Genomic DNA, 22,652 nt, shown 5'->3' on the forward strand with positions numbered 1-22,652 from the left:
ACATTTCATTGCTATTACAAATATATTTTGCAACAGTTTCCACCTGAAAGAAAATGTCAACTTTCATCTCTGCTGCTTATTTCAAATTAATAAGTTATTTGTAATCCGCTATCAAAATTCAAAAGAAAGTTAAAAAATGTGCAAAGCCGCGAGATGTTTCACAATGACTATTTTATGAAAATCCTTACCATATCGAATATTTCTTCTATTCAAAATACGTCATAACCTTGAAAAGAGTCTTTCACATTTCAATGATACAGTTTTCTTTAAATCCAAATATTGAATTATGGAAAATTACAATACTTAAACAGACTATATTTGGCATAGAATGAGTTTGGAATAATGGAAAGAAACAGTTTCTGTTTGGTTTGTTTTTGAAAAGAAAGTTTTCGGATGCACAGTCATTCTTTAAAGAATTAATATTATTGATGATATGTATTTTATTGTTTAATAAAAATATTTAGACAGAATTTCGATTATTGATAGAGAAACGTTGTCATTTTTGTGGAAAAAGTGTAAAATTCCGGCTAACCAGCATATGGAAAAGATGACCCCTTAAGTTTTTGGACCGATCACTACCTTCTTCCGTATTCAATTTGAGTTTATAATATTGAGGATTTTTACCAAGTATGACTGTTGTTGCATAGGCTATGGCAAAGATGCCAGATAATCTTTTATCTTTAGAAGTTGTCAATGGTTTTGTAAATTTAATAGTAAATGGTTTACTAAAATCAAGCGATGGATATAAAACTTTCAAGGTTTCCTGCTGATCATCATATAAGGTGTCTCCTGCCAAGCTATCGTAAACTTGTATCCTGTTTATGACATGTTTGTAATGAGTACAAACATAGTGACCGGCGCCATTAATAAATATTTGAACATCATCTTTTTTTGATACAGCGTGGATTTTACACTCTTCCGGCACTCTCAATATATTAATATTGAGCATTTTGAACTTTGACTGTGCTTCGTTAACAAATTCAACAAAATGGTTAATGGCTTCATCACCCAAATACGCTCGTGGAGTCATAATTTCGTTCATTATGTTTCTTCTTTTTCCTCCTCCTCCAATTGGCCTTTAAAATATTTTTTTTTTCTTTTTAATCACATTAAATTAATATTTTGTTTTTAATATGTCTTACGCTACTGAGCTTTCGGTCTCAGATGGATTTTCACTTGGAACTATTTCGGGAGTTGTGATAGGGAGCGTTTCCGAAATTTCACTATGTACCATCTCCGGAGTAGAAGGATCCGTTTCTGGCGTTGTGGTAGGCTTCTTTTTTGGCGTTGTAGTGGGTTTCTTTTGTGGGGTTGTGGTAGGCTTCTTTTGTGTCATTTGAGTGGGCTTCTTCTGCGGCGTTTGGGTAGGCTTGTTTGGTGGTGTTGCAATTGGTTTCGTTTCTAGAGTTGTTAATCTTGTGCTAAAATTAAAATGTGATTTGAAAATTGATTTTATTTTGCAAGTATAAAGACTTACATTGGGGCGCCTCCAGAAGGGAATAATGAAAACTTTCCCGTTGTAAGCATTTCAAAAAGGTGATTTCTTAAAGTCATAGATTGATCACCCGTACTCAATTGAAGTTTATAAGTTGCTGGATCCTGTCCGAATATAACTGTTGTTGCGTAGGCTATGGAAAACAGCCCACATGAACTTGCATCGTTTTGTCTTGTCTTCGGTTTTATATATTTCACTGAACTTGTTTTTGTAAAGTTTACCAATGGATATAAAACCTGTAAAACTCGCTTTTGTCTAAGATACAACTTGGATTGCAAGCTATCATAGACGTGAACTCTTTTTAGTTCATGTGAGTAATGAACACAGATATAGTGCCCAATTATCTGTTCCCCTCCAACATCTCCGCCAGATCCACCATACATTATTTGTACATCATCTTCATAGAATTTTGCATAATCGTTACACTCACTTGGTATTTGTGTCACGGTAACAGGAATTAAATTATATTTTTTTCCAATTTCTCGCATTTTCTTGTTAGCAAAATTAATGAAATATTGAATGGTTTCGTCACCTAATATCCGCCAAGGAGTCATAATTTCTTTCAATATTTCATCACTTGACCCTCTGACAAAATTCAAGTATGATTAATTTTTTTTTTATTCAAAATTATTTTGATGAAATCGAATGGATAGTTTAATAAGCCTTACACTTCAGAGTTTTCAGCAGCCAAACTGATATTATTTTCGATGCCTATTCCAATTAACAACTGAATATTTATGATTAATTTAAACAAAAATGGAATGAAACACATACGCAACACTCACAGTGAAAAAAAGAAACGTCAATCCATGTTTTAAGATATTAAACAGTATCATTTTGTTTTATTTTGAACTTTTGAACAAAGCGAAATTCTAGTGATGTTTTTAAAAGACGTCTTGCTACTAAAAGTTTCAGATAAATTCAGTTTAGCTTTTATACGTGTCAATAAATGAACAGAATTTATGACATTTTATAAACAGACTCGATATATTATCAAGAAATATTCATAAATTCGTTATAACAATTTTAATTGTTAGGTGCTGATCTGAAAAAATGTTCTTTAGAGATACATTTACCAAATATTCAATAAGTACAAGATCAATGCACGCAAAGACATGTATTTAGCTTCTTTCTTTTCTCGATTTTTTCGAACTAAATAAAATGAATTCTTCTAATTCTATTCATTTGGATCAATTTCCACTTTATTACTCTTTTTTCTTTATTTATTGAAGAACTTTGGAATATTATCTTGCATTTTATGGCAATAAATTCTCATTTTCACATACACCTTGTATTGGTTACAACATCATTTTCATGGAAATCCAAGGAAAGCCAACTTTTTTATTTTTCGCTGTAAAATACTGGAAATATATGAAAATTAGGAATTAATGATAGAAAAAAACGTTTTAGACTCGTGTACAAATTGAATAAAAAAAAGAAATGTCAGTCTAACATTCATAATAATGTTTACAATTTTGGATAACGGCAAAGGAAAAAAATGACAAACAAAAATGACGTACAAATGTCGCGTTCGATTAATGTCTGATAAAAAAATTTCCATGAGAAACTGTTGATATTTTTACTTTGCTGCAAGGACCGGTTCGTGCATATTTCCATGCTTGCCTAGATACGCTAGGTAGCATAGATATGCCAAGCATAGCGGCAAATGCAACCGACGCATCACCGTCCACTCTGTATGAACATACACATGTTCGTGTATGCAGGCGGCCGTGCTTTGAGAGACGTACGCATAAGATATAGCTCGAATCGAATGGCGACGGATGCGTTGCGGCTTGAGTCTCCGCTATGCTCAGCATAGCTATCTTGCATAGAAATATGCGCGAACCGGTCCCTGCTTTGCTGTGAAAGCCACGTTTACATTCACACTGACATAACTTGAAATGATACAATAATTTTTGTACAGATGTGATATATAGAAATGATTACCTTGGGTTTGGAAATAAAATCATGAATGGATTGCGACAGACAAGTACAGACTTTGGGCAAGCCTTTGTAATCATACGACATAATTCCAGCAAATTCATTCTGGCTTGTTACAATCGGTCCTATTAAATTGACATTTACAACGATTTAATGTTTGATTTCACAATGGTACAAAATATTTCCAACCTCCAATCCAGCCTGTACTGATGCGATTGTTTCCAGTTTGCACACAAAATTGCTTTCCATCTTCTAAGAATTTTTGATTTTTTTTATAATACTGATGGCGGCAAGAAACAAAGTTGGAAACCGTCGTATTAATATAACCCAATTCTTGACATGAAAAACCTAACATGGTGACCGGAGTATTTTGAAAAATTGTATAACTGCTTGCCACCATTTTAATTCCCTTAGCTGCTGCGAATGGCTTTTTTAGTAGAATTACCGCCACGTCATTCGCATGAGCATCACTCTCATCGTATTGAGGATGTATGAAGACTTCCGACTTCATGTTAATATCAACCTTGAACTTATTGTCTTTGGTCGACAAAGTATTGAAGGACAAAAAAGCTTTTTCACTATTAGCCAAGTTTTGAGCGGCCGTTACGATTTTTGTAGGGGATAGCACAGTCGCAGTGGAAATGCAAAAAGAATCATCACCCTTAATCTTGTAGAATAATTTTGCCACGAACTTATGTGATTCGTGAGTAGTTTCATCAATTTTACCAACAGTTATGGTATCAACGATCGGTTCGTTTTCGGTGTAATTTTCACGATAGACCGACATGGTACTTGGTTGTGGTACTGGGATAATTGGTTCTCTGAAAAATATTCAAACGTTTTAATAAAACTGAAATAAAATTTTATTTAGCAACTACTAAGTCTTACGTTGCGGGGTCTCCTTCAGGGAATATTGAAAAATTCTCAGTTTCTAGCATACGGATAAGGTGTTTCCTTAAAGACACAGAGTAATCAACACTCGACTCAAAAAACGGTTTTGTTGTACTCAATTGGAGGATATAGGTGTGTGGGTCCTTTCCAAATATGACTGTTGTTGCATATGCTATGGAAAAGACTCCGCACGAACTTGCATCATATTGAGTTGTCTTGGGTCGTATAAAATGCAATGAATTGGTGAGGTCAACCTTTGGATATAAAACTTTTAAAACTTCCGTTTGCCTACTATTCAAATTGGTTCTCAATAAGCTATCATAAACGTGGACTTCTTGTTTTTCATGTAGATAATGAACGCAAACATAGTGACCAATGGCGTTTTCACCTATAGATGTCCGAGTATTAATAAAATATCATGATATCTTAAAAGTTACTACTGACGAATGCTTCATTAACTATTAAAACAAATCTTAATACGAGTATCAACCTGAGTAGCATGTATCAAGATCGATTATGATTCGGCGTATCACAATGAGTATCAAGTATCATGATACCGAAGTGAATACGCGCCATTTGCAATTTTGCATGGGTTTTTAGCAGAGTTTTGCTCAGCGCTGCTGCCATCCACAGCATATTAAAATATCTTGCTGAGAATGCGTTGTCCGTCGCATGCGAATGTACGTGACAGTTTTTACATCACAGCGAACAACAATACATGGATTGTTCTCTATACAATCGTTTGAATGTTTTGAGTCACATAAGCGTGAAGAGGACAATGCATGCATTCTTGTTCGCTGTGATGTATAAACTGCCACGCAAATTCGCATGCGACGGACGACGCATTCTCAGCAAGATATTTTAATATGCTGTGGATGGCAGCAGCGCTGAGAAATACTCTGGTTTTTAGTTTGATTGTTTGTTAATAGAATGTCGATTATAAACATTCATACAAGGGTGAGTGAGACAGCAAAAAAAAAAAAGATTTATCAAGCACGATTTGGGTGACAGAGATGACAAATTTTTACGTTCTGATCACACCAGATGATGTAGACCACTTAGTTGTGTTCGAGAGTTGAGAAAAAAATTGTATTTTTTTCACTTTTTGTGCTCTATACCGAGTCTCCGAGAGTTTCTCCGTATCATAATCGATCTTGATACTTGATACTCATATTAATACTCGTATCAAGATTGGTTTTAATATTTAATAGCGTCTTAATAGAATATCATCATGATACAAAATGTATTAAGATCAGGGCTTTCAGATTTGAAATCAAATGATTTGTAAAATCAACAAATCATGGAAAAAATCATGATTTGAAATAAACAATTCAAATCAATTAAATCATTTGATTTTATTTGGATATTGATTATATTTTAAATCACATCAAATGATTTGATTTATTTGAATAGTGTACATCAAATCAAATGATTTCAATTTTTATATTTATTTGATAAACAAATCAAATCAATCAGAATATACTTTAAAACATTTTTTCCATGTACAATTCATTTTTGTCACACTTTACAGTCTTTTAGAATTAATAATTTTTCGAACATATCGTCATTCATAGACTGCCACTGTGGTCGTAAAATCCATAACAAATCTTTTTTTTTTTTTCAGAGATGATTTTACGACCACAGCGGCAGTCTATGAATGACGATATGTTCGAAAAATTACTAATTCTAAAAGACTGTAAAGCGTGACCAAAATGAATTGTACATGGAAAAAATGTTTTAAAGTATATTCTGATTGATTTGATTTGTTTATCAAATAAATATAAAAATTGAAATCATTTGATTTGATGTACACTATTCAAATAAATCAAATCATTTGATTTGATTTAAAATATACACGTCCATCCAAATAAAATCAAATGATTTAATTGATTTGAATAGTGTACATCAAATCAAATGATTTTATTTTCGATTTTGATTTAAAATCCACTTTTGAAAGCCCTGATTAAGAATCGGGTTTGGCACATCTATATTTTCACCTCCAACAACTCCACCTGCGCCACCATACATTATCTGAACATCGTCTTGGTCAGTTTTTGCAAAATGCTTGCACTCATCGGGAAATTGTGAAACAGTTACTTCCAGCAAATGGTATTTTTTCTTAATTGAAGGCATTTTCATCTGTGCTTCGTTTACAAAATTTATAAAATAGTTGATTGCATCATCACTCAATAATCGCCAAGGTGTTAAAATTTCGCTGGTTATCTCTGTTAATTTATTACTTGGGCCTCTGATAAAATTTAAATATGATCATTTTGGTGAAATCGAATCAAATGTTCAACTGGAATGTCTTACGGTTTTGAGCTACTGGCGGCCAAACTAACATTTTGTTCGACATCAATTCCAATCCACAGCTAAGTATGGTAAAAAAAATAATTATTTTGTGGTAAATGCAATAAAATACTCGTATGTCTACACTCACGATAAAAAAGAGAAACTTCCATCCGTGTTCAATAACATGAAACTTTATCATTTTCCTGAACTTCAAAAGACACTATTCCACGTAGCAAAAGTTTAACCTAGACTTGCTTTTATACGTGTTAACTACAGAATCGAATCTACGGTTTTTATACACAGACTCACTGTAGTCTATACTACAGAAATATTCATGACATGTTTGTAGTTATTTTAATAGGTAAATAGATATGAAAATGTGTTTTTGGGCAATTGTTGAACAAATTAAAAAGATGCTGTTTATTGTTTTCAATATTAACGCGATGATATAAAGCAATTGGTATAGCAGACTCATTACTAGATTATCCAAGTGCCACTGCTGGACAAAAAAAATGTTTGGCAAAAAATCATATCTCCCTAAAATCGTCAAAAATATTTTTGTTTGAAAGGGAATCATATAAGTTCCTTTGGCAATATTTCAGTATTGTCATTACTTTTGATACGGGTTATAAAACTTTTCGATATATTTTAGAGGTGTATTTTTTTCAATGAAACAGGGCCACTGCAAGACCAATTCCCCTATATTTTTCTGACGTGGCGAAGAATTACTCACACAGAAGTAAGCTTATACTATGAATCTGTCAACGTCATGCAAACTGTGTATGTGGCGTCATAATTTTATCAGGTACTGCCATAAAAAGGATCATTCTATTCCAACAGATTTGTTTTGTGTTTATATCGATTTTTAATTCACTATTCAATTTTTATTAATTATTAAAGAATCAAATTTGATTTTCTTTATATTTCGCTATAAAATACTGGACAATTTTTGAAATTAGAATTAATGAGCAAAAAACGTTTTAGACGTGTACACTAATTATTGAGTAAAAAAAGTAATGTCAGTGTGTATATGAATAATAATGGATTCCAAACTAAAATATTTATGAAAACACACATTCATAGTACTCTTATGTCAAGTACCATATTTAAAATTTTGGAAAACGGCAAATGAAAAAAATGTGTTCGTTTCATTTGTAACAGAAGGGGCCACGTTTACATTCACACTGACATCACTTGAAATGATAATTTTTTTTGTACAGATGTGAATAGAAATGTTTACAGAAGCTTATGTAGATAATAAATACACACGTAGTGCCCCTCCGACATCTCCGCCTGCGCCACCATACATTATCTGGACATCATCATCATCAACTTTTGAATGATTCTTGCACTCATCGGGAAATTGTAAAACAGTTATTTCGAGCAATTTGTACTTTTTCTTAATTTCGGACATTCGCTCCTGTGCTTCGTTTGCGAACCCTTTTTGGCATCAGAATTTCATGCAATATATTTATTTTTTGGGTTTCTGTGTATTCGACATTTGTGACATTTTCTCAACATCTACTCAAATCCACAGCTGAATATTTTAAAAAAATCGACTAATTTAAAAAAAATGGAATGAAACACATACGCAATACCCACAATGAAGAGAAGAAACATCAATCCATATTTAAAGATATTAAACAGTATCATTTTTGAACTTTTGAACAAATCGAAACTCTAGCGATGTTTTTGAACGACCTCTTTCGACTTAAACTTTCAGTTAAACTCCATTTAGCTTTCATGCGTATCAACAAATGAACGGAATGTATGACGTTTTATAAACATTATTATCTAGAAATATTTATGAATTTGATATAATAATTTCTTGAATAATTTTAACTGATAGATACTGAGACGAAAAACAACATCTGTTTTAAAGATATATTTACAATTAATTATTAATCAAATCGAGAGACTCTTTACTCGATTTTTTTGCTTAAAAAAATAACTTTTACGGTTTTAGTTCAACACAAACTTCATTTTTATTAAAATTAAAATTTATGTAGCTCATTACATGACAAACTTCCACTTTCTTTTACTTTTCAAAGTGGTTATACTTTCACCTCATATGTTGAGAGTGTTTCTGTGGTGTGCTTCATTTCTTGTTATATTTCCGTATGAAACCCTTTGGAGTCTTAATGAACTCAGAATTTGATCCTGTGATTAAAGTACACACTTCTGGGAGGCCATCATAATCGTAGCTCATTATGCCAAGTAATTTATTGTCGCTTGTAACAACCGCTCCTGCAAAGAATTCATATTAAAATCGTTGTTTCAATTCAGGATAAATATTCTCAACCTCCAATCCATCCTGTGCCTATATAATTGTTTCCTGTACTGACACAAATTTGTTTTCCTTCTTCTAACACTCTATAGTTATTCCTTTCCCAGTATGAATATCGGCAAGTCACAAAATCAGCAACCTTCGTATTAATATAACTCAAGCGACTATTCGAAAAACCTATAGAAAAAACCGCAAAGGTGCTCTTCATAAAATATTATGTAATATATATTTATGAATTAGTATACCAAGCATGGTGACCATGTCATTTTGCTTTGCTGTGTAGTTGCTGGCGACAATTTCGATTTCGCTTACGTTTGACAATGGTTTTTTAAGAACAATAACGGCTAAATCATTTGCATGAGAAGAATTTGCATCGTATCCAGGATGAATATAAATTTCTGACTCAGAAACGTCAATCTTCTGATTACTACTAAAATCTATAGTTTCATCTGTGTCTAAAGTATTAAATGCCAATGTCACCGAGTCCCTATTGACCACATTTTGAGCCGCCGTTACGATACGATTAGGCGATACGATAGTTGCGCTGGTCATGTATAAAGAGTCATCACCATGATTCTTGTACAATAAGACTGACATGTATTTATGTGAATCAATATCATTAACCAAACCAAAAGTTGTATGCGTGGCTTCGCTTTCCGTGTTACTTTCACTGGGTTGTGACCCAGACCATGAAGAAGTAGCTTCCACCTTTTTTTTTGTTTTCTTGACCGTCGATCTGCTGCTTGATCCTCTGATAAAATGAAAATGTTCCCATTTTAATTCCAAATTGTTTATTTTTATGTGGTAAATCTTACGTTTTTGAGCTTTTGACCGGTTTTGAAGTTGTGGTTTCGATCGTTTTGTTTGGTTTTTGGACCACCGACACTGGGGTTGACCTTGTGATAAAATTTAAAAAATTTGATTCATTTTAAAGAAACTGAAAAGATATTTTGCAACTAGAAAGCCTTACATTGGGGCGTCAGCTGAAGGGAATATTGAAAAATTCCCAGTTGTAAGCATATTAGAAAGGTGGGCCCTTAACGCTGTTGATTGGTCAACACCTTTTCCAACACTTAATTGAAGTTTATAAGTTGCTGGATCCTCTCCAAATATAAGTGTTGTTGCGTAGGCTATGGAAAACAGCCCACATGAACTTACATCTTTTTGTCTTGTTTCCGGTGTTATACGTTTCAATGAACTTAGTTTTGTAAAGTTGACCAATGGATATAAAACCGGTAAAACTTTCATTAGTCTACGATACGTGTTGAACTTGGATTGCAAGCTATCATAGATGTGAACTCTTTTTAGTTCATGTAAGTAATGAACACAGATATAGTGACCGACTATGTGTTCCCCTCCAACATCTCCTCCAGATCCACCATACATTATTTGTACATCATCTTCATCGAATTTTGCATAATCGTTACACTCCTCTGGTATTTGTGTCACGGCAACAGGAATTAAATTATAGTTTTTTCCAATTTCTGACATTCTCTGATTTGCAAACTGAATAAAATATTGAATTGCTTCATCGCCAAGCACAGTAAAGGGTGTTATAATCTCGGTCATTATGTTTCTTAATTGTTCGTCTGTGTGCATAGCAAAACTGGCATTTTTCTCAATATCTCCAATCCACAACTGAATATTTGAGGAAATTAATCGATTAATGCGAAATAACAAACTCGCATACAAGCATACTCACAATAAAAAAGAGAAATTTCCACGCATGTTTTAAAATATTAAACTTCATCATTTTTCTAACTACGAGAGACACTATACTGACACTTGAAGTTTCAACTCAATTCAGTTTGCATTCATACCAATCCCTATTTATATAGGAGGTTTTTATAAAGAAATTCAAGAAAAATGTAAGAATTTTTTGGAATATTTTTTATTTAAAATGAGTTGAAAAACAATTGTGTTTATTTAAGATAAATGTGTCATTCGATTAATAAGTAATAGCTAAAACACATTTAGAGTTTTCAAAAGTTATTCAATGGATAAATGTTCGGTCTGAAAAACACGAGAGCCATTCGCTCAACAGACGATATAATATTGGTTTTTCCTCCAATAAATACATATTACATGTCCTTGTGCGTCATATTTTTGTTTGTTTTGTGTATTTAATTCGAAAATTTACAAGAATCGGAATTTCGCCAAAATGAAATTACATTCGTTCACACATTTCCTAAATAAATAAAATGAGAACAGAAAGAATTGTTTTTGCTTTCAGCGACAAGCAAAATATTAAAAGTTCAAAAAAATAACTAGATAAAAGACTTCTTTGGTTAACTTTCGTACATCTATTTGAGCTCAAAACAGCTTCGTAAACTCATGTTAACGAATGAAATGGATCGTCTCAACTTTGATGTTGTTGAAATGAGAGACATTGAATTAAATACAAATAGAGAACATTTTATCAAGTAAACTTATTATGCCTCTACTAAATACTTGCTTTTCTGCCTTTGAACAATTTATCCGTATTGTCTTTGAAATGGAGATTTTGAATTTCATTCAATAACTTTGATATAATTTTAAAAAATAATAATATTTATATTATGAAAAAATACTAGTCTATGTCATTTACTTCTGAAAAATTACGTGAGTAGAAAATTCTCAGTTAGGAAGAGCAGAAAAACACATGTGTCGATAAATATTCAGTCTTTATGACAATTAGAAGAATTTCAATAACAAAATTCCATTTGAAATAATGATGAATACGTGTAATGTGTGTCAACCTCATCATTCTCTGATGAACGATAAAATTTGAATTCATAAAAAAAATATATCTCGAAATGGAAAAAGGGTTCGCTTTTACATGAAGTTAGAAAAAACCCATAATTCAGCATTGGATCCGTGTCTGGCATTGTGTATTCGACAGAGGAAGTCGATCGAAAGCGATATGGTGTGTTCTTTGTTTTTCGCAACTCGTAAAACAGTATCGATCCGAAGTGCAAGGAATGGAAATATGAACGAATGTACGCGATGAAGTCGATTCGATCGAAGTTGCGGTCACATTAAAATTCAAATGATGCAATCGAAAAAATTGAGTACTTCACTTTCAACCAAATGTGTACTGCGTAAATTTACTGCTAAAAATGTTGATCGTATAAATGCCAACATTTATATGCAAAACAGTTGAACGTTATCGACTGTCGGTGGTTGAGCTGTGCGTGCACATGGAGCATGGCGTTGTGATTTAGCATATGCCCAATCCAGCGATTCTAAACGAAAATAATGTGTTTATCATGGAGAATATATCTTGTCGCTTCTATTTTATGACTGCTCTGGTATTTTCGAGCCGCTTTTGTCACCCGCTCTCTACCATCACCAAAAGCGACAACAATGGAAGAGGGCAAGAGAGGGAGAGAGAGAGCAGGAAGAAAAAACATAGCGGCAAAAACAATTGCATTCGAACGCTTCTGCATTTTGTTTATTTTATTGTGTTTTCCTTGAATCAAATACATTTCGCTTTTCACTAGACAAGAGATGTTATTAGATTGCTGTATAAAATATGCAGACACTTGGAAGACGAAAACTACGCGTACAATATATATATATATATATTCATGCAATCTTCGGTGTGATAAGTGCGAAATGAGAAAACGTTATCGATTTTACAATGAAGAGACAGAGAGAGAGAGCGAGAGAGGCATTCAACAAACGAAAAACGTAGAACGCATCCACTTTTGTTATTGTGCGCCGTGATTTTATGTACGTATAATGCAAATGAGATGGATGTGAAAGAAGAACGATGGAATACACTCACTCTCTCTCTCTCTGTATGTGTGTGATAAACGAACAAGCAAGAATCGTGTGCAAAATGTCCCTGGATCGTTCGTTGTTTTTTTTTATTCGTGCATGGGATTGTCTTCTCCTTCGTTCACCGTGTGACACATATGGTTAGAGAAAGAGAATGTGTATATGTGGAGGAGCCAAGCTGAATCACAATCGTAGTTTATGCGAAAGGGGGATTGAATTGTTTTTTTTTTTTCTTAGAAGAATAAAAAAGCAGCCAGCATATGGAATGAAATGTCATAAAATTGCAACTCCAAAGAAAATGAAAGAAAGAAGAAAAAAAAACGCTCCAGAAATTGACAGAACAAATGTTCACACCTGCTACTTGTTTTGCTTGCTATTTGCATTACTCAAACTTTACGAACAAAAGAAACCAATTTCTCCCACTCCACTCACTACTTTCTTTTCTTGTATTTTTTGCCAAATGTGAAAATTTACACAATCAATTTCTTGGCATCCAACTAAATTGCTAAAACGAATGAGAAACTAAATTGAATTTGCCATTGTTCATATACAATGTATTTTCTAATCTCAAAACTTTTCCATCTTCGATCGATTGTGATGAGGCTCCGTTTGTGTGTGTTCGCTTTAATTGCGTAATTTTGCAAATTTGCAACGAAGTAACAACGAAAAACCAATTCCGTTTACACCAAATATTGATGTATCATTTCTTTTCAATAATAACTTAATCTCAAACTGTATTGAGTTCACTCTCTCGAGTCGATCGCCTTTTTCCATCGATGAAAACGTTGATTTTCGTTTTTCGTTTTGGGAATTGCAACAGCGTTTACACCGTTGATACAGCGCCAACTAAAATGAAATTTGCATATATTGATCTTCTGTCGTTTTAATATTCACGACACATACAGAGACGCACACAGAATCGAATGGCCCAAAGGAAATTTTAATACTTATTGCTTAATAATAAGCTGCGGTTCGTTGTAATCGAAAAAGAAAACTCGTGTTTTAAACGGTTATCCACTTGAAAGCTCATTTCAATGCATATTATATTTTTTTTGTTTCTCTGCTTCTCCACGTTGTAATTCTGTGCTGAATAAGAGCAATGGCTTTGACGTTTTTTGTCCTATAGCCACTTTCTTTTTTTTCAAATTCCTTAATTTAAGCAACTGAAGTAAGAATCCGGCGAAGAAGAAAAAATACGCTTAAATGAGTGGCGGTTTTTTTTATTCAAGAGTTAATCGAAGCGAATGCCATAAATTGCATACCATTACATTATCGGTGCTATTCCGTTCACCCATGTAGCACTTTGTACTTTGCAACAGTGCTGAGGACAATGTATTTCGATTTACTTTTAAAATCGCAATTGAACTATATAGATTATTCGGGTTACTGTTTGGGTTTTGCTTTCATCGACAGTTTTATACAGCGATTATCATAGGCTATTTTCCACTCACGTTCAAATACTTTTACAGTAAATTGAACAAAAATCGTAGCGAGGGTGTTTTTTTTGTTGTTGTTGTTCTGCGCGCGTACTCATTCTTTTGTCGATTCTTCGTTCGGTGCCGTGTGAGTGGATGAGCGTGTGTATATATTTTTGGTTCAGCTGTTGCTGATTGCATTTTGTCGTTCCGCCACTCTTGTTCGCATTTTAAAAAGTTTCCTTTTTTGCATAGATACTAAACTACATTGGAATGGAAATATTGCAGATGTAATAAATCTTAAATAGAAATGAAACGACAGTAATAAATGTATTTCTTTTTTTTATTGTTTATTTGAAATGTGAGAGTATCGTTCGGTTCGATTGCGGTGTTACGATTTTCCCAGTGCAGTCTCTTTCGCTCTCTGTTTTGTATGTGGGTTTCATTCTTCTGCTTTTCTCCTCTCGGCTAATGTTCCATTTCAGAATTTTCAGTGTTTTAAGTATCATATACTCTTCTGCATGGTGGTAACTGAATATGTGCCGATTTTATCCGAAACTTTTCGGCAGAGCCGAGTCTGCCGAGAAGGGTAAGAATGGCATCTTGAAATACTCAATACAAAAATTGGCAGAATGACGGGTTTCAAATCATCATGATTACTCCTCGTTTATTTTAAATTGGCAACCATTTCTTGAAAATTCAATTTTATTTAACATTTTTGATAACATGATTCGACCGGAGTCAAGTGCACCGTAATAGTTTCAATGATTTCACGTACAATAATTTATTACTGTTTTTGTCTCTTCTCTCTCTCGCTCGCTCGCTCGCCGAAATCACTGATGGAAATATTGATAGGGGAATTCTTAAGAATCAGCCAATTCATCTGAATTGAATGTAGTAAACAAAGGCATTCATATGGATTGTTGATGTTGATAAGAGACATTTTTATGCAACGCGCATATGTGCTCTGGATTTTTATTCCACTCGATTTGTATGCTTTGATTTTTTTTCGTTGGTTATTTGCATTTAAACAATGTCACGTCTTCAAAATAAAAAAAAGCGTAACACAATTTTGAATTGATGCAAACGATGACTCTGGAGAACAATTCAATGTCTCAAATCCGGTGCGTTGAATGGAATATGTTCGGAAATGTTTCTTGTAAATTGTAATGATCGTCATTTCATTTTCAATATTATAAATATTTATTGGTTGCATTGCATGGTTCTTTCTTATCCTCATCCTCTTTCGCAAATTTCTTTCCCCAAAAAACAGTAACCGAGGCGATAGATAATCAATCCAAAAAAGGGAATGGTTGAATAACAATTTTCCATTCCACAACAAAACAAATCGTTACAATAAGTAATTCGGCATTAGTGGCACTCTCTCTTTCTCGTTTCGTATGCATACGTATATGTCGATGGTATAGGCTCATTAAATACTTCTATTTCGAGCGAAAGGTATCTTTCAACTGTCACTTGTTATGTGCGATATTTGTTTCTCTTCCTCTTCCTCATGCGTTCGGACTCCGTAACAGGCCATGTGACTGGGTCTCTTTATCAAGATATCATTACATTTTAAATGCACCCCAAGAGAGATTTTCTCGGCCATTATCCCTTATTTTTCCACTTAAGCTTTTGTTTAACAAGGGTTGAAATCAGGACTCAAGAAAACTTTTATTGCCACTTTCGAACACAGAATAAAAAAAAAGCGTCAAGAGCCAAGTCGAACAAAAAAAAAATACCACTCACACACACAATGAACTTAAGACGAATTTACTTCGAAAATACCGAACACTTGTTCCCTAAATGTGTCCATTTCCACGCGCGCACACAAGCACACATGCTCGTTTTCCATGCCACTGCATTGAAATCAACCCCCGTTACTCGTCTTTAAATAAGTGTAATGAATGTTTTGTGCATTCTTCAGTTGGGTAATTCTTTTTATTTGTCAGGAACTTATACCAGAAGGTAAGAGAGAACAACAAAAAAACTTTCTTTTTATTATCACTCTGAACAACGAACAAAAAAAATCATGGGAAAAACTACTTGAAGCGTTCGTTACAAAAGGGAATTGCTTGATTGATTTCCCAATGAGCATACAAGAAAAGAGAACAAAAACTCTTTGGTGGTTTTACGTTTTTCAGTGTTTAACTTCATTTTCATTCTTCTTTTCAAATGACCAATAACCATAAAAAGCGGTATAATAAATTTTTTTATGTGATATTAAAAAAAATACACTGCCAGTGTACTTGGAAGTAATGCTTGATGTATCGATGTATAAACTGGTGGAATTTAAATGATATTTTTAATTTTAATCAAAATCGCAGAACTTGAATTAATCAATATCGTAAAACTTGAACTCGCATTATAATGTACAAATCAAAATGTTTTCAGACTACCATACGAATTCTTTAGAAATCTTTGGAAAAATCTCATTTGACAGGAAAATAATTTTCCTGGACGAATTTTCCAAAAAGAAAAATATCAAATCTGTGGAATGGACTCAGGAATCCGAAAAAAATGATTTCATGTTTATCAGCAATCAACCATGATTGAGTTATGCCATAAACAAAAAAATCGAAAACGATTTTAAAGCTTCAACCGTCGACTCAAAGAGACTTGAAGTCTCTACATCCTCCCATTGGTGTATACATATCTAGATACATACTCGGTGTAATTTATCAAACCGGAGTTCTCGTGAGTGACCAAACCACCATGTATTTATTCACAACATTTTTTGTTTCAAATTTTGGTGTCATCGCATCCTTGATAGAGGTTGCTTAATTGCTACTTAATATATATTTGATGATTTCAAGGTTCTAAATAATTTTTTTTAAACATGCGAACAAAATTACAGTGACAGTAAATAGTATTTGAAAATACATTATAATACATCATAGTTGATTAATTTTCTACATATGAATGGGGTAGAATAAAAACTACTTCTCAAAAAATTGGTATTTTAAAACGAAACCTAAAAAAAATTTCAATAAAAAGTGAATCAATTTTTTTTTGTCCAATTGAAGTGAATCAAGAAAATTTTGTTCAATAAAAGTGAACCAAAAAAAAAATTTCACTCGGTTTTTTCAGTGTAAAATACACTAAAATGAAATTTTTTTTTAGGTTCACTTTTATCGAACAAATTTTTTTTGGTTCACTTCAATTGGACAAAAAAAAATTGATTCACTTTTCATTGAAAGTTTTTTTTAGGTTTCGTGTTTAAACATTTTTCGAGAAGTAGTTTTTATTCTACCCCATTCATATATTCTTTTAAATACAGACAAATTTTCCGTGCTCAGCAACAAATTGACCTTGTTTTACCCGGCCTTTTTAATCTCCGTACAACCTTAGCAACAAAATTGTGATTTTTTTCAAAGTTTCTAATCGTTCAGTTGATTTCAGTTCTCTCTTGCGTACACCCGCTTTTAACAAATAAAAATTGTCATGTTTTCTTTTTCATTTGAAAACATAAAAATTTCATGGAAAAACAAAACACCTCTACAAAAATGGGGTTCCTTGCACAATTTCTACAAGGTTTTGGGAGATTGTTTGCAAATCGGTTTGTTTAGCGATAAAAAACACGGAATTATTGGATATGTTCCGCTTTTGGCAGCAATTATGCACTACTGTTTACTGGTTTATACCATATACTATTACATAAGCCGTGGCCGTTTTTTGGAGTGTCTGCTAAGCTTTTGTGTTTTTGGATTTATCATTTCAGTATGTGATATAATGAGATTCAATAATTTTTATAAAAATTAAATGTCCAAAGTCAAGTTAAGTGATTTTTTTCCTCTTTTTGTCAGGGATATTTTGCTTATTTTACAACTTTGTGGGATAAAATTTACAAATGGCACAGATTGCTTAATATTCCCAGAATATATATTTATCGTGACAATCGGCGGCCAACAAATTATAATCGAATTTGTGATGAAAGCATTGAATATTCTATTAAAGCATACGCCATAAGGATGATTGTGATGATGATTTCATTCATTGGAGCAGTTATTGGACCATTCTATCGATATCTTGACGATGGAACATTGGTTACGCTTTATTCTCTGAAATTGCCATACTTTCACAATGATTTACACACGGAATTCATGATAAATGCAATAGGGCAAACGATTGTCACCATAGTGGGCTTTTTTGGGCTGTCTCTTGTGGAAGGTGTACTCACTTTTATCAATACCACCGTTACCATTTCTTCGAGTCTGTGTCAATTGGAATTCGAAGAACTATCAGGCTGTCTCGAAAATAAATCAGAAACCATTCATAAAACACGTGAAAAACTAAAGAATATCTACATGAAAATTGCATACTTTGATGAGTAAGATCATTTCACTTTTATTCTCAGCGAATCGTATTGAATTGTTTCAAATGATTATAACAATATTATTTTTTAAAACACCTTTTGCAAAAAATCAGGTACATCGTAACTTGTAGCAATATCAATTATTGGAGACACTTTTTGGCCCCACCGTCATTTACATTTTCCATAGCCATATCGATTTATTGTCAAAAAGTGGTATGCGAAATGTTAATTAGATAGAATTTTTTCTGCAGAATATTCATTTTTTCGTTAGATGGACTTCCCGGCTGGATATGGATTGGCGGTTGTTTCTTACGTTCAAATGGCTGTCATGTGTTATATAGGACAGAGTATTGCCGATAGAGTATGTGAAAAATAATTCATTGTTGTTTAATACAAATTGTATCAAAATCTATAATTTTATTCTGTCTTTTAAATGGCATATAGAACGACCGTTTAGTCAGAGCGTTATACGACTTTAAATGGTATCTTTTACCAATAGAAGATCAAAAGGATGTGCGACATATGATTCTCCGACTTCAGAATGAGGTCTCCTTCACAATGGGACCATTTGAAGAACTAAATTTTGAAACCTTAAAAATTGTAAGACTTTTACTCCAGTTCTATATCAATTTATGTATTAATTCTTATTTGAATTTTCAGCTTAGTCGAAGGGTCTACTCGTTTTTGATGTTTTTGATCAAGTTTAAGTCGTAAAATAGAGAAACAGCTGTTGTTGCTGAAAAAAAGCCTTTACGTTGCTTTCAATTTTAATTCGCCTCAGGTGGAAAATGAATTTAATCAATATACTAACAATATAATCAATATTTTTAATTGTAACGTATGAAGAATTGTATCACCTAAGGGGAATTATCTATATGTTTATACGGTTTATACGCAAGTATTTTTTACTGAATATACTACAAATAGATGAAGACATCGCAAGTATGCCGCATATACGCTGCATATTTGCGTATAAACCACATATATACGGAGTTATTTGCAAATATTATTTGCAAATATTCTTTCGTATATGCGGTTTATATTCTTATACGCAGCATATTCGTAACTTATTTTATTCGATATTTTCCCCTAGTGTATCACATCATTAGTTGTCAATTGTATTAGTTTTACATTAGTCTGGAATTGTATGGCTCGCTGTGGAATTGAATTAAAAACATATGTTCAATGAAAACCATTTGAAAATTTTCATAAGCAAAATAACATACACTTGAACGCCGTGTGTATAAAAAATTGTGAAATGTTTATTGGCAGCATTTTGTCCATAGGCTTTTTATGTGTAATTCGCTTCCAAATGTGTCTGTATGGCATATTAGAATGGATCCTATTTCATTTCTGCAAGATATCATCTCAAAAATGTGATCTAAGGTTGGAAATAGATCAAGATAGAACATTGGCTCTTTGGACGCCCTTTCGAAAAAAAACATACCCAGAATACTCGATCGACCTTGTGAATAATAGCTCAAGTACAGAAAACTACCACATTTTCTGTATTTTCATGAATTTTCAAGCATACGTCACTAAACTCGAATTCAAGTTCTCCGATTTTGATTAAATTTAGAAATATTATTTGAATTTCACCAGTTTATACATCGATACATCTAGCATTACTTCCAAGTACACTGGCAGTGTATTGAATCAATACTATTGATATGCTCCGATTATTCATGTCTGGTTCAGTTGAAATGTTTAAGGCTACCTGCAGTTTTATATTCATTTTTCAATGGCAATAAACTATTTTAGCACCGTTAGTTTATGCTCTAAAATGAATTCCAATTTACAACAGAATATACAGTAAAATACATGAATAATGGAACCTTTATTTAGCGGAATTCGTGGGAATGGCGAAAAACTTTTTTTGACATGCGATTCCGTTATTTACGACTTTTAGTGTAGAATCGGTGTTTGTATTCTGAGCAACATTCAAAATCATTTTCATTCAAAAATTCGATCGCCTTCGCATCTATAAGTGAAACTTTTTTTTTTTTGGAAAAACGCTTTGTTTGTGAAAAAGTCCGTTACAGTGCTTTTATTTTAATTCTTATTTCCAGATTGCAACTTGCAATACAAATTTATTGCAACATTTGAAGCTAAAAATTGTTGTGGTCCTTGGATGGTATTCAAATGCGGCACGCATAATGCGGCTACTGATCAATAGAGATGCCCAAAAATGATCCAAATAAACCGCCACTGATTGCCGATTTAATATACACTTCTATTCGTTTAAATGATTTCACTTTATGATCTTCCATTTTTTTTGGTAAAACTACTCACGTCTGAATCCTTTCAAGGCATTGATGATTGTAATTTCCACAATTTCAAAAGAAAATGTCAGTCAAAAGATGACATAATGCTCATCAATGTAAATTTCAATGAATTCCGTCAATCTTCAGTTTACATCATAAATGTGGATGCGCGTCTGCGGTACTGATAGACAGACGCGTACAGTATATCGAATATATTGACTGGAAACTATTGAGATAAGACATATATTTTCTGAATTTCGTTCAAAATACCGGTGCAGTTTTCAATAATAAATTCTCCAGCCAAATCACGCTTTCATAGCACCGTTGAAAATTTAACATGCAATCAGATGTCTTCTTTTCAATGAAAAATCATTTGTTGAAAATCAAATCTCCGAAGACTCAATCAAACTCACTATTGCTCGTTTTGTTTAAACAGACACACACGCACGCATCCAACAATTTAACTTCCATTTTTTTCCCAATTTTCGACTGCTGTCCGACAAAATGTGAATGATGTTCATGTGGTTTGCATATATATTCGAACGAAATCATTGTACGAAATACTTTGAACATTAGATGCCCCATCCCATAATTGATACCTTCAGAAAATGTGAACAAAATGAAAGAAATTCCAAAATCCGATGATTATTTTGTGCGATAGCTTGCTTGTTAGCATGATAGTGCATAATTCATGAGCTGAAGGTGTTTCGTCGTTGCCACACGACGAGGCGGCGATACCGATAGAGTGCCAAAAAATTGTCGAAATTGCATTATCATGTATACGGTATCGGGTGAGTAAATCAGAAATCGCCCGAAGATGTTTCCTGTACATAGAGTTTAATCACGGTCGACTTTTGTTGCTGGAGCTCGTTGCCTGTTCATTGTCACAGTGAATTATGTAGTGGTGCACATATAGTTCCGTCTCAGACTGAGCGAAAGTGAATGAGATAGATAGAGTGAATTGTTCAGTTTGATGCGTTGTCGCAAAGGACGCATTTTACATCAGTTCACCGCAGGCTCTTAAAATATTCGCAAATGTCATTTCGTTTTACATAAAACGCACCATATATTCATTTTGTACATTTTATGGCCGAAGCTCAAACAAGAATTCCCGAACACCAACAACAATCGAGACAACGACTGCCACAAATGCAAAAATGGGAATAAGAAAATCAGAATCAAACAGGCATAAGCAAAAATGTACAAATACACATACAAGGGCCAGAGAGATACATCTATTTGAATGCGGATCACAAATGCTTCCGGAACAAATACAATTTGGTAGCTATACACTAAAAGTGGACTTATCGCACGTGTACATTTCCGAAAAGTAGCTGTTAGATAAAATGAAAGAGATATGAAAATCGTTGATATCGCAACAATTCGAAGCAATGTGAACAACATGCCGATACAGATACGCTTTTACACATACAACAATGGCTTCAGAGCATCGGTAGCAGCATCAACAGCAGATGCTGCATATCGAAAACAAGATCCAAAGTGCCACAGTGCTACAGCGACAAATTTTATTACATAATTTTATCTTCATGTATCAAGTATTTATATAAATTGCTTGAAGACATGCTATAAAGCGGCCAAATAAAAAAAGAGCAAAATACAAAACATCGCAAAGAACCATTCACCAACAACAAAAACTGTGTGATGATGATGCTTATTTCGTGCACTGCAATTATCGAGAGACAAATACAGAAAAATGGGGATGGTTTTGCAAAGATACACTCACTTACAATATTCAGAAATGAAGAACAGAAATGGAGGGAGGGAAAAAACCAGAGCACCGTTGACTGATTTAAGAAAATGTTGAGGCGACACGGCAAAACGTAAACTGGCATAAAATTAAGGATTTCAGTCATTCGACCAGGTTCATTTCGAATAATACTAACGCCAAATGTCAACAAAAGTTAGTCGACATCGCTTTCGCTGAAAATAAGCTTGTCTCTTCCCATACACACAATGTATAGATTACACG

At 33.3% G+C, this 22,652-nt stretch overlaps 4 protein-coding genes across 5 annotated transcripts; 1 reads left to right on the forward strand and 3 right to left on the reverse strand.

Annotated features, from left to right (window-relative positions):
* Positions 1-404: 404 nt before the first annotated feature.
* LOC116343261 lies at positions 405-2,397 on the reverse strand. Of its 2 annotated transcripts, none has more exons than XM_031771236.1 (5): positions 2,281-2,397; positions 2,164-2,222; positions 1,478-2,080; positions 1,143-1,418; positions 405-1,076 (listed from the first exon to the last, which is right to left on the reverse strand). In XM_031771236.1, the coding sequence occupies exons 1-5, from the start codon at positions 2,329-2,331 to the stop codon at positions 497-499; spliced, it is 1,569 nt and encodes a 522-aa protein (XP_031627096.1). In that variant the 5' UTR covers positions 2,332-2,397; the 3' UTR covers positions 405-496. The 2 variants fall into 2 exon arrangements, with proteins under 2 accessions (XP_031627096.1, XP_031627095.1); XM_031771235.1 differs by having other exon boundaries at positions 1,143-1,421.
* Positions 2,398-2,670: 273 nt separating this feature from the next.
* On the reverse strand, positions 2,671-6,903 carry LOC116343437. The gene is made up of 7 exons (XM_031771481.1): positions 6,768-6,903; positions 6,641-6,699; positions 6,325-6,575; positions 4,325-4,715; positions 3,626-4,257; positions 3,443-3,561; positions 2,671-2,856 (listed from the first exon to the last, which is right to left on the reverse strand). Exons 1-7 carry the CDS (start codon positions 6,816-6,818, stop codon positions 2,794-2,796), a joined length of 1,566 nt encoding a protein of 521 aa, XP_031627341.1. The 5' UTR covers positions 6,819-6,903; the 3' UTR covers positions 2,671-2,793.
* Positions 6,904-8,579: 1,676 nt separating this feature from the next.
* Positions 8,580-10,744, reverse strand: LOC116343398. Its single transcript, XM_031771420.1, has 6 exons — positions 10,609-10,744; positions 9,877-10,544; positions 9,722-9,802; positions 9,152-9,657; positions 8,922-9,083; positions 8,580-8,866 (listed from the first exon to the last, which is right to left on the reverse strand). Exons 1-6 carry the CDS (start codon positions 10,657-10,659, stop codon positions 8,718-8,720), a joined length of 1,617 nt encoding a protein of 538 aa, XP_031627280.1. The 5' UTR covers positions 10,660-10,744; the 3' UTR covers positions 8,580-8,717.
* A 7,310-nt stretch (positions 10,745-18,054) lies between these two features.
* LOC116343460 (odorant receptor 67d-like) lies at positions 18,055-19,112 on the forward strand. Its single transcript, XM_031771510.1, has 5 exons — positions 18,055-18,413; positions 18,512-18,611; positions 18,670-18,759; positions 18,843-18,998; positions 19,059-19,112. Exons 1-5 carry the CDS (start codon positions 18,055-18,057, stop codon positions 19,110-19,112), a joined length of 759 nt encoding a protein of 252 aa, XP_031627370.1.
* The last annotated feature ends 3,540 nt before the right edge of the window (positions 19,113-22,652 follow it).

This window comes from Contarinia nasturtii, unplaced genomic scaffold (genome assembly GCF_009176525.2).
Source record: "Contarinia nasturtii isolate CC-2019 unplaced genomic scaffold, AAFC_CNas_1.1 Cnas_scaffold_993, whole genome shotgun sequence".
NCBI lineage: Eukaryota > Metazoa > Arthropoda > Insecta > Diptera > Cecidomyiidae > Contarinia > Contarinia nasturtii.

What these genes read in the sequence shown, in the direction of transcription:
- LOC116343398 (XM_031771420.1), bottom strand. Translation starts at nt 10,659, where the DNA reads ATGATGAAGTTTAATATTTTAAAACATGCGTGGAAATTTCTCTTTTTT. An exon ending in TGACATGGTCACCATGCTTG is followed by an intron (nt 9,084 to 9,151) that starts GTATACTAATTC and finishes TTTTTTCTATAG; the next exon opens with GTTTTTCGAATAGTCGCTTG. An exon ending in AGGCACAGGATGGATTGGAG is followed by an intron (nt 8,867 to 8,921) that starts GTTGAGAATATT and finishes AATTCTTTGCAG; the next exon opens with GAGCGGTTGTTACAAGCGAC.
- LOC116343460 (XM_031771510.1), top strand. Translation starts at nt 18,055, where the DNA reads ATGATTGTGATGATGATTTCATTCATTGGAGCAGTTATTGGACCATTC. An exon ending in CGATTTATTGTCAAAAAGTG is followed by an intron (nt 18,612 to 18,669) that starts GTATGCGAAATG and finishes TTTTTTCGTTAG; the next exon opens with ATGGACTTCCCGGCTGGATA. An exon ending in ATTTTGAAACCTTAAAAATT is followed by an intron (nt 18,999 to 19,058) that starts GTAAGACTTTTA and finishes TTGAATTTTCAG; the next exon opens with CTTAGTCGAAGGGTCTACTC.
- LOC116343261 (XM_031771235.1), bottom strand. Translation starts at nt 2,331, where the DNA reads ATGATACTGTTTAATATCTTAAAACATGGATTGACGTTTCTTTTTTTC. An exon ending in GCTGCTGAAAACTCTGAAGT is followed by an intron (nt 2,081 to 2,163) that starts GTAAGGCTTATT and finishes GAATTTTGTCAG; the next exon opens with AGGGTCAAGTGATGAAATAT. An exon ending in GAGACCGAAAGCTCAGTAGC is followed by an intron (nt 1,077 to 1,142) that starts GTAAGACATATT and finishes AATATTTTAAAG; the next exon opens with GCCAATTGGAGGAGGAGGAA.
- LOC116343437 (XM_031771481.1), bottom strand. Translation starts at nt 6,818, where the DNA reads ATGATAAAGTTTCATGTTATTGAACACGGATGGAAGTTTCTCTTTTTT. An exon ending in GCCGCCAGTAGCTCAAAACC is followed by an intron (nt 6,576 to 6,640) that starts GTAAGACATTCC and finishes AAATTTTATCAG; the next exon opens with AGGCCCAAGTAATAAATTAA. An exon ending in ATTTTATTTCCAAACCCAAG is followed by an intron (nt 2,857 to 3,442) that starts GTAATCATTTCT and finishes ATATATTTCCAG; the next exon opens with TATTTTACAGCGAAAAATAA.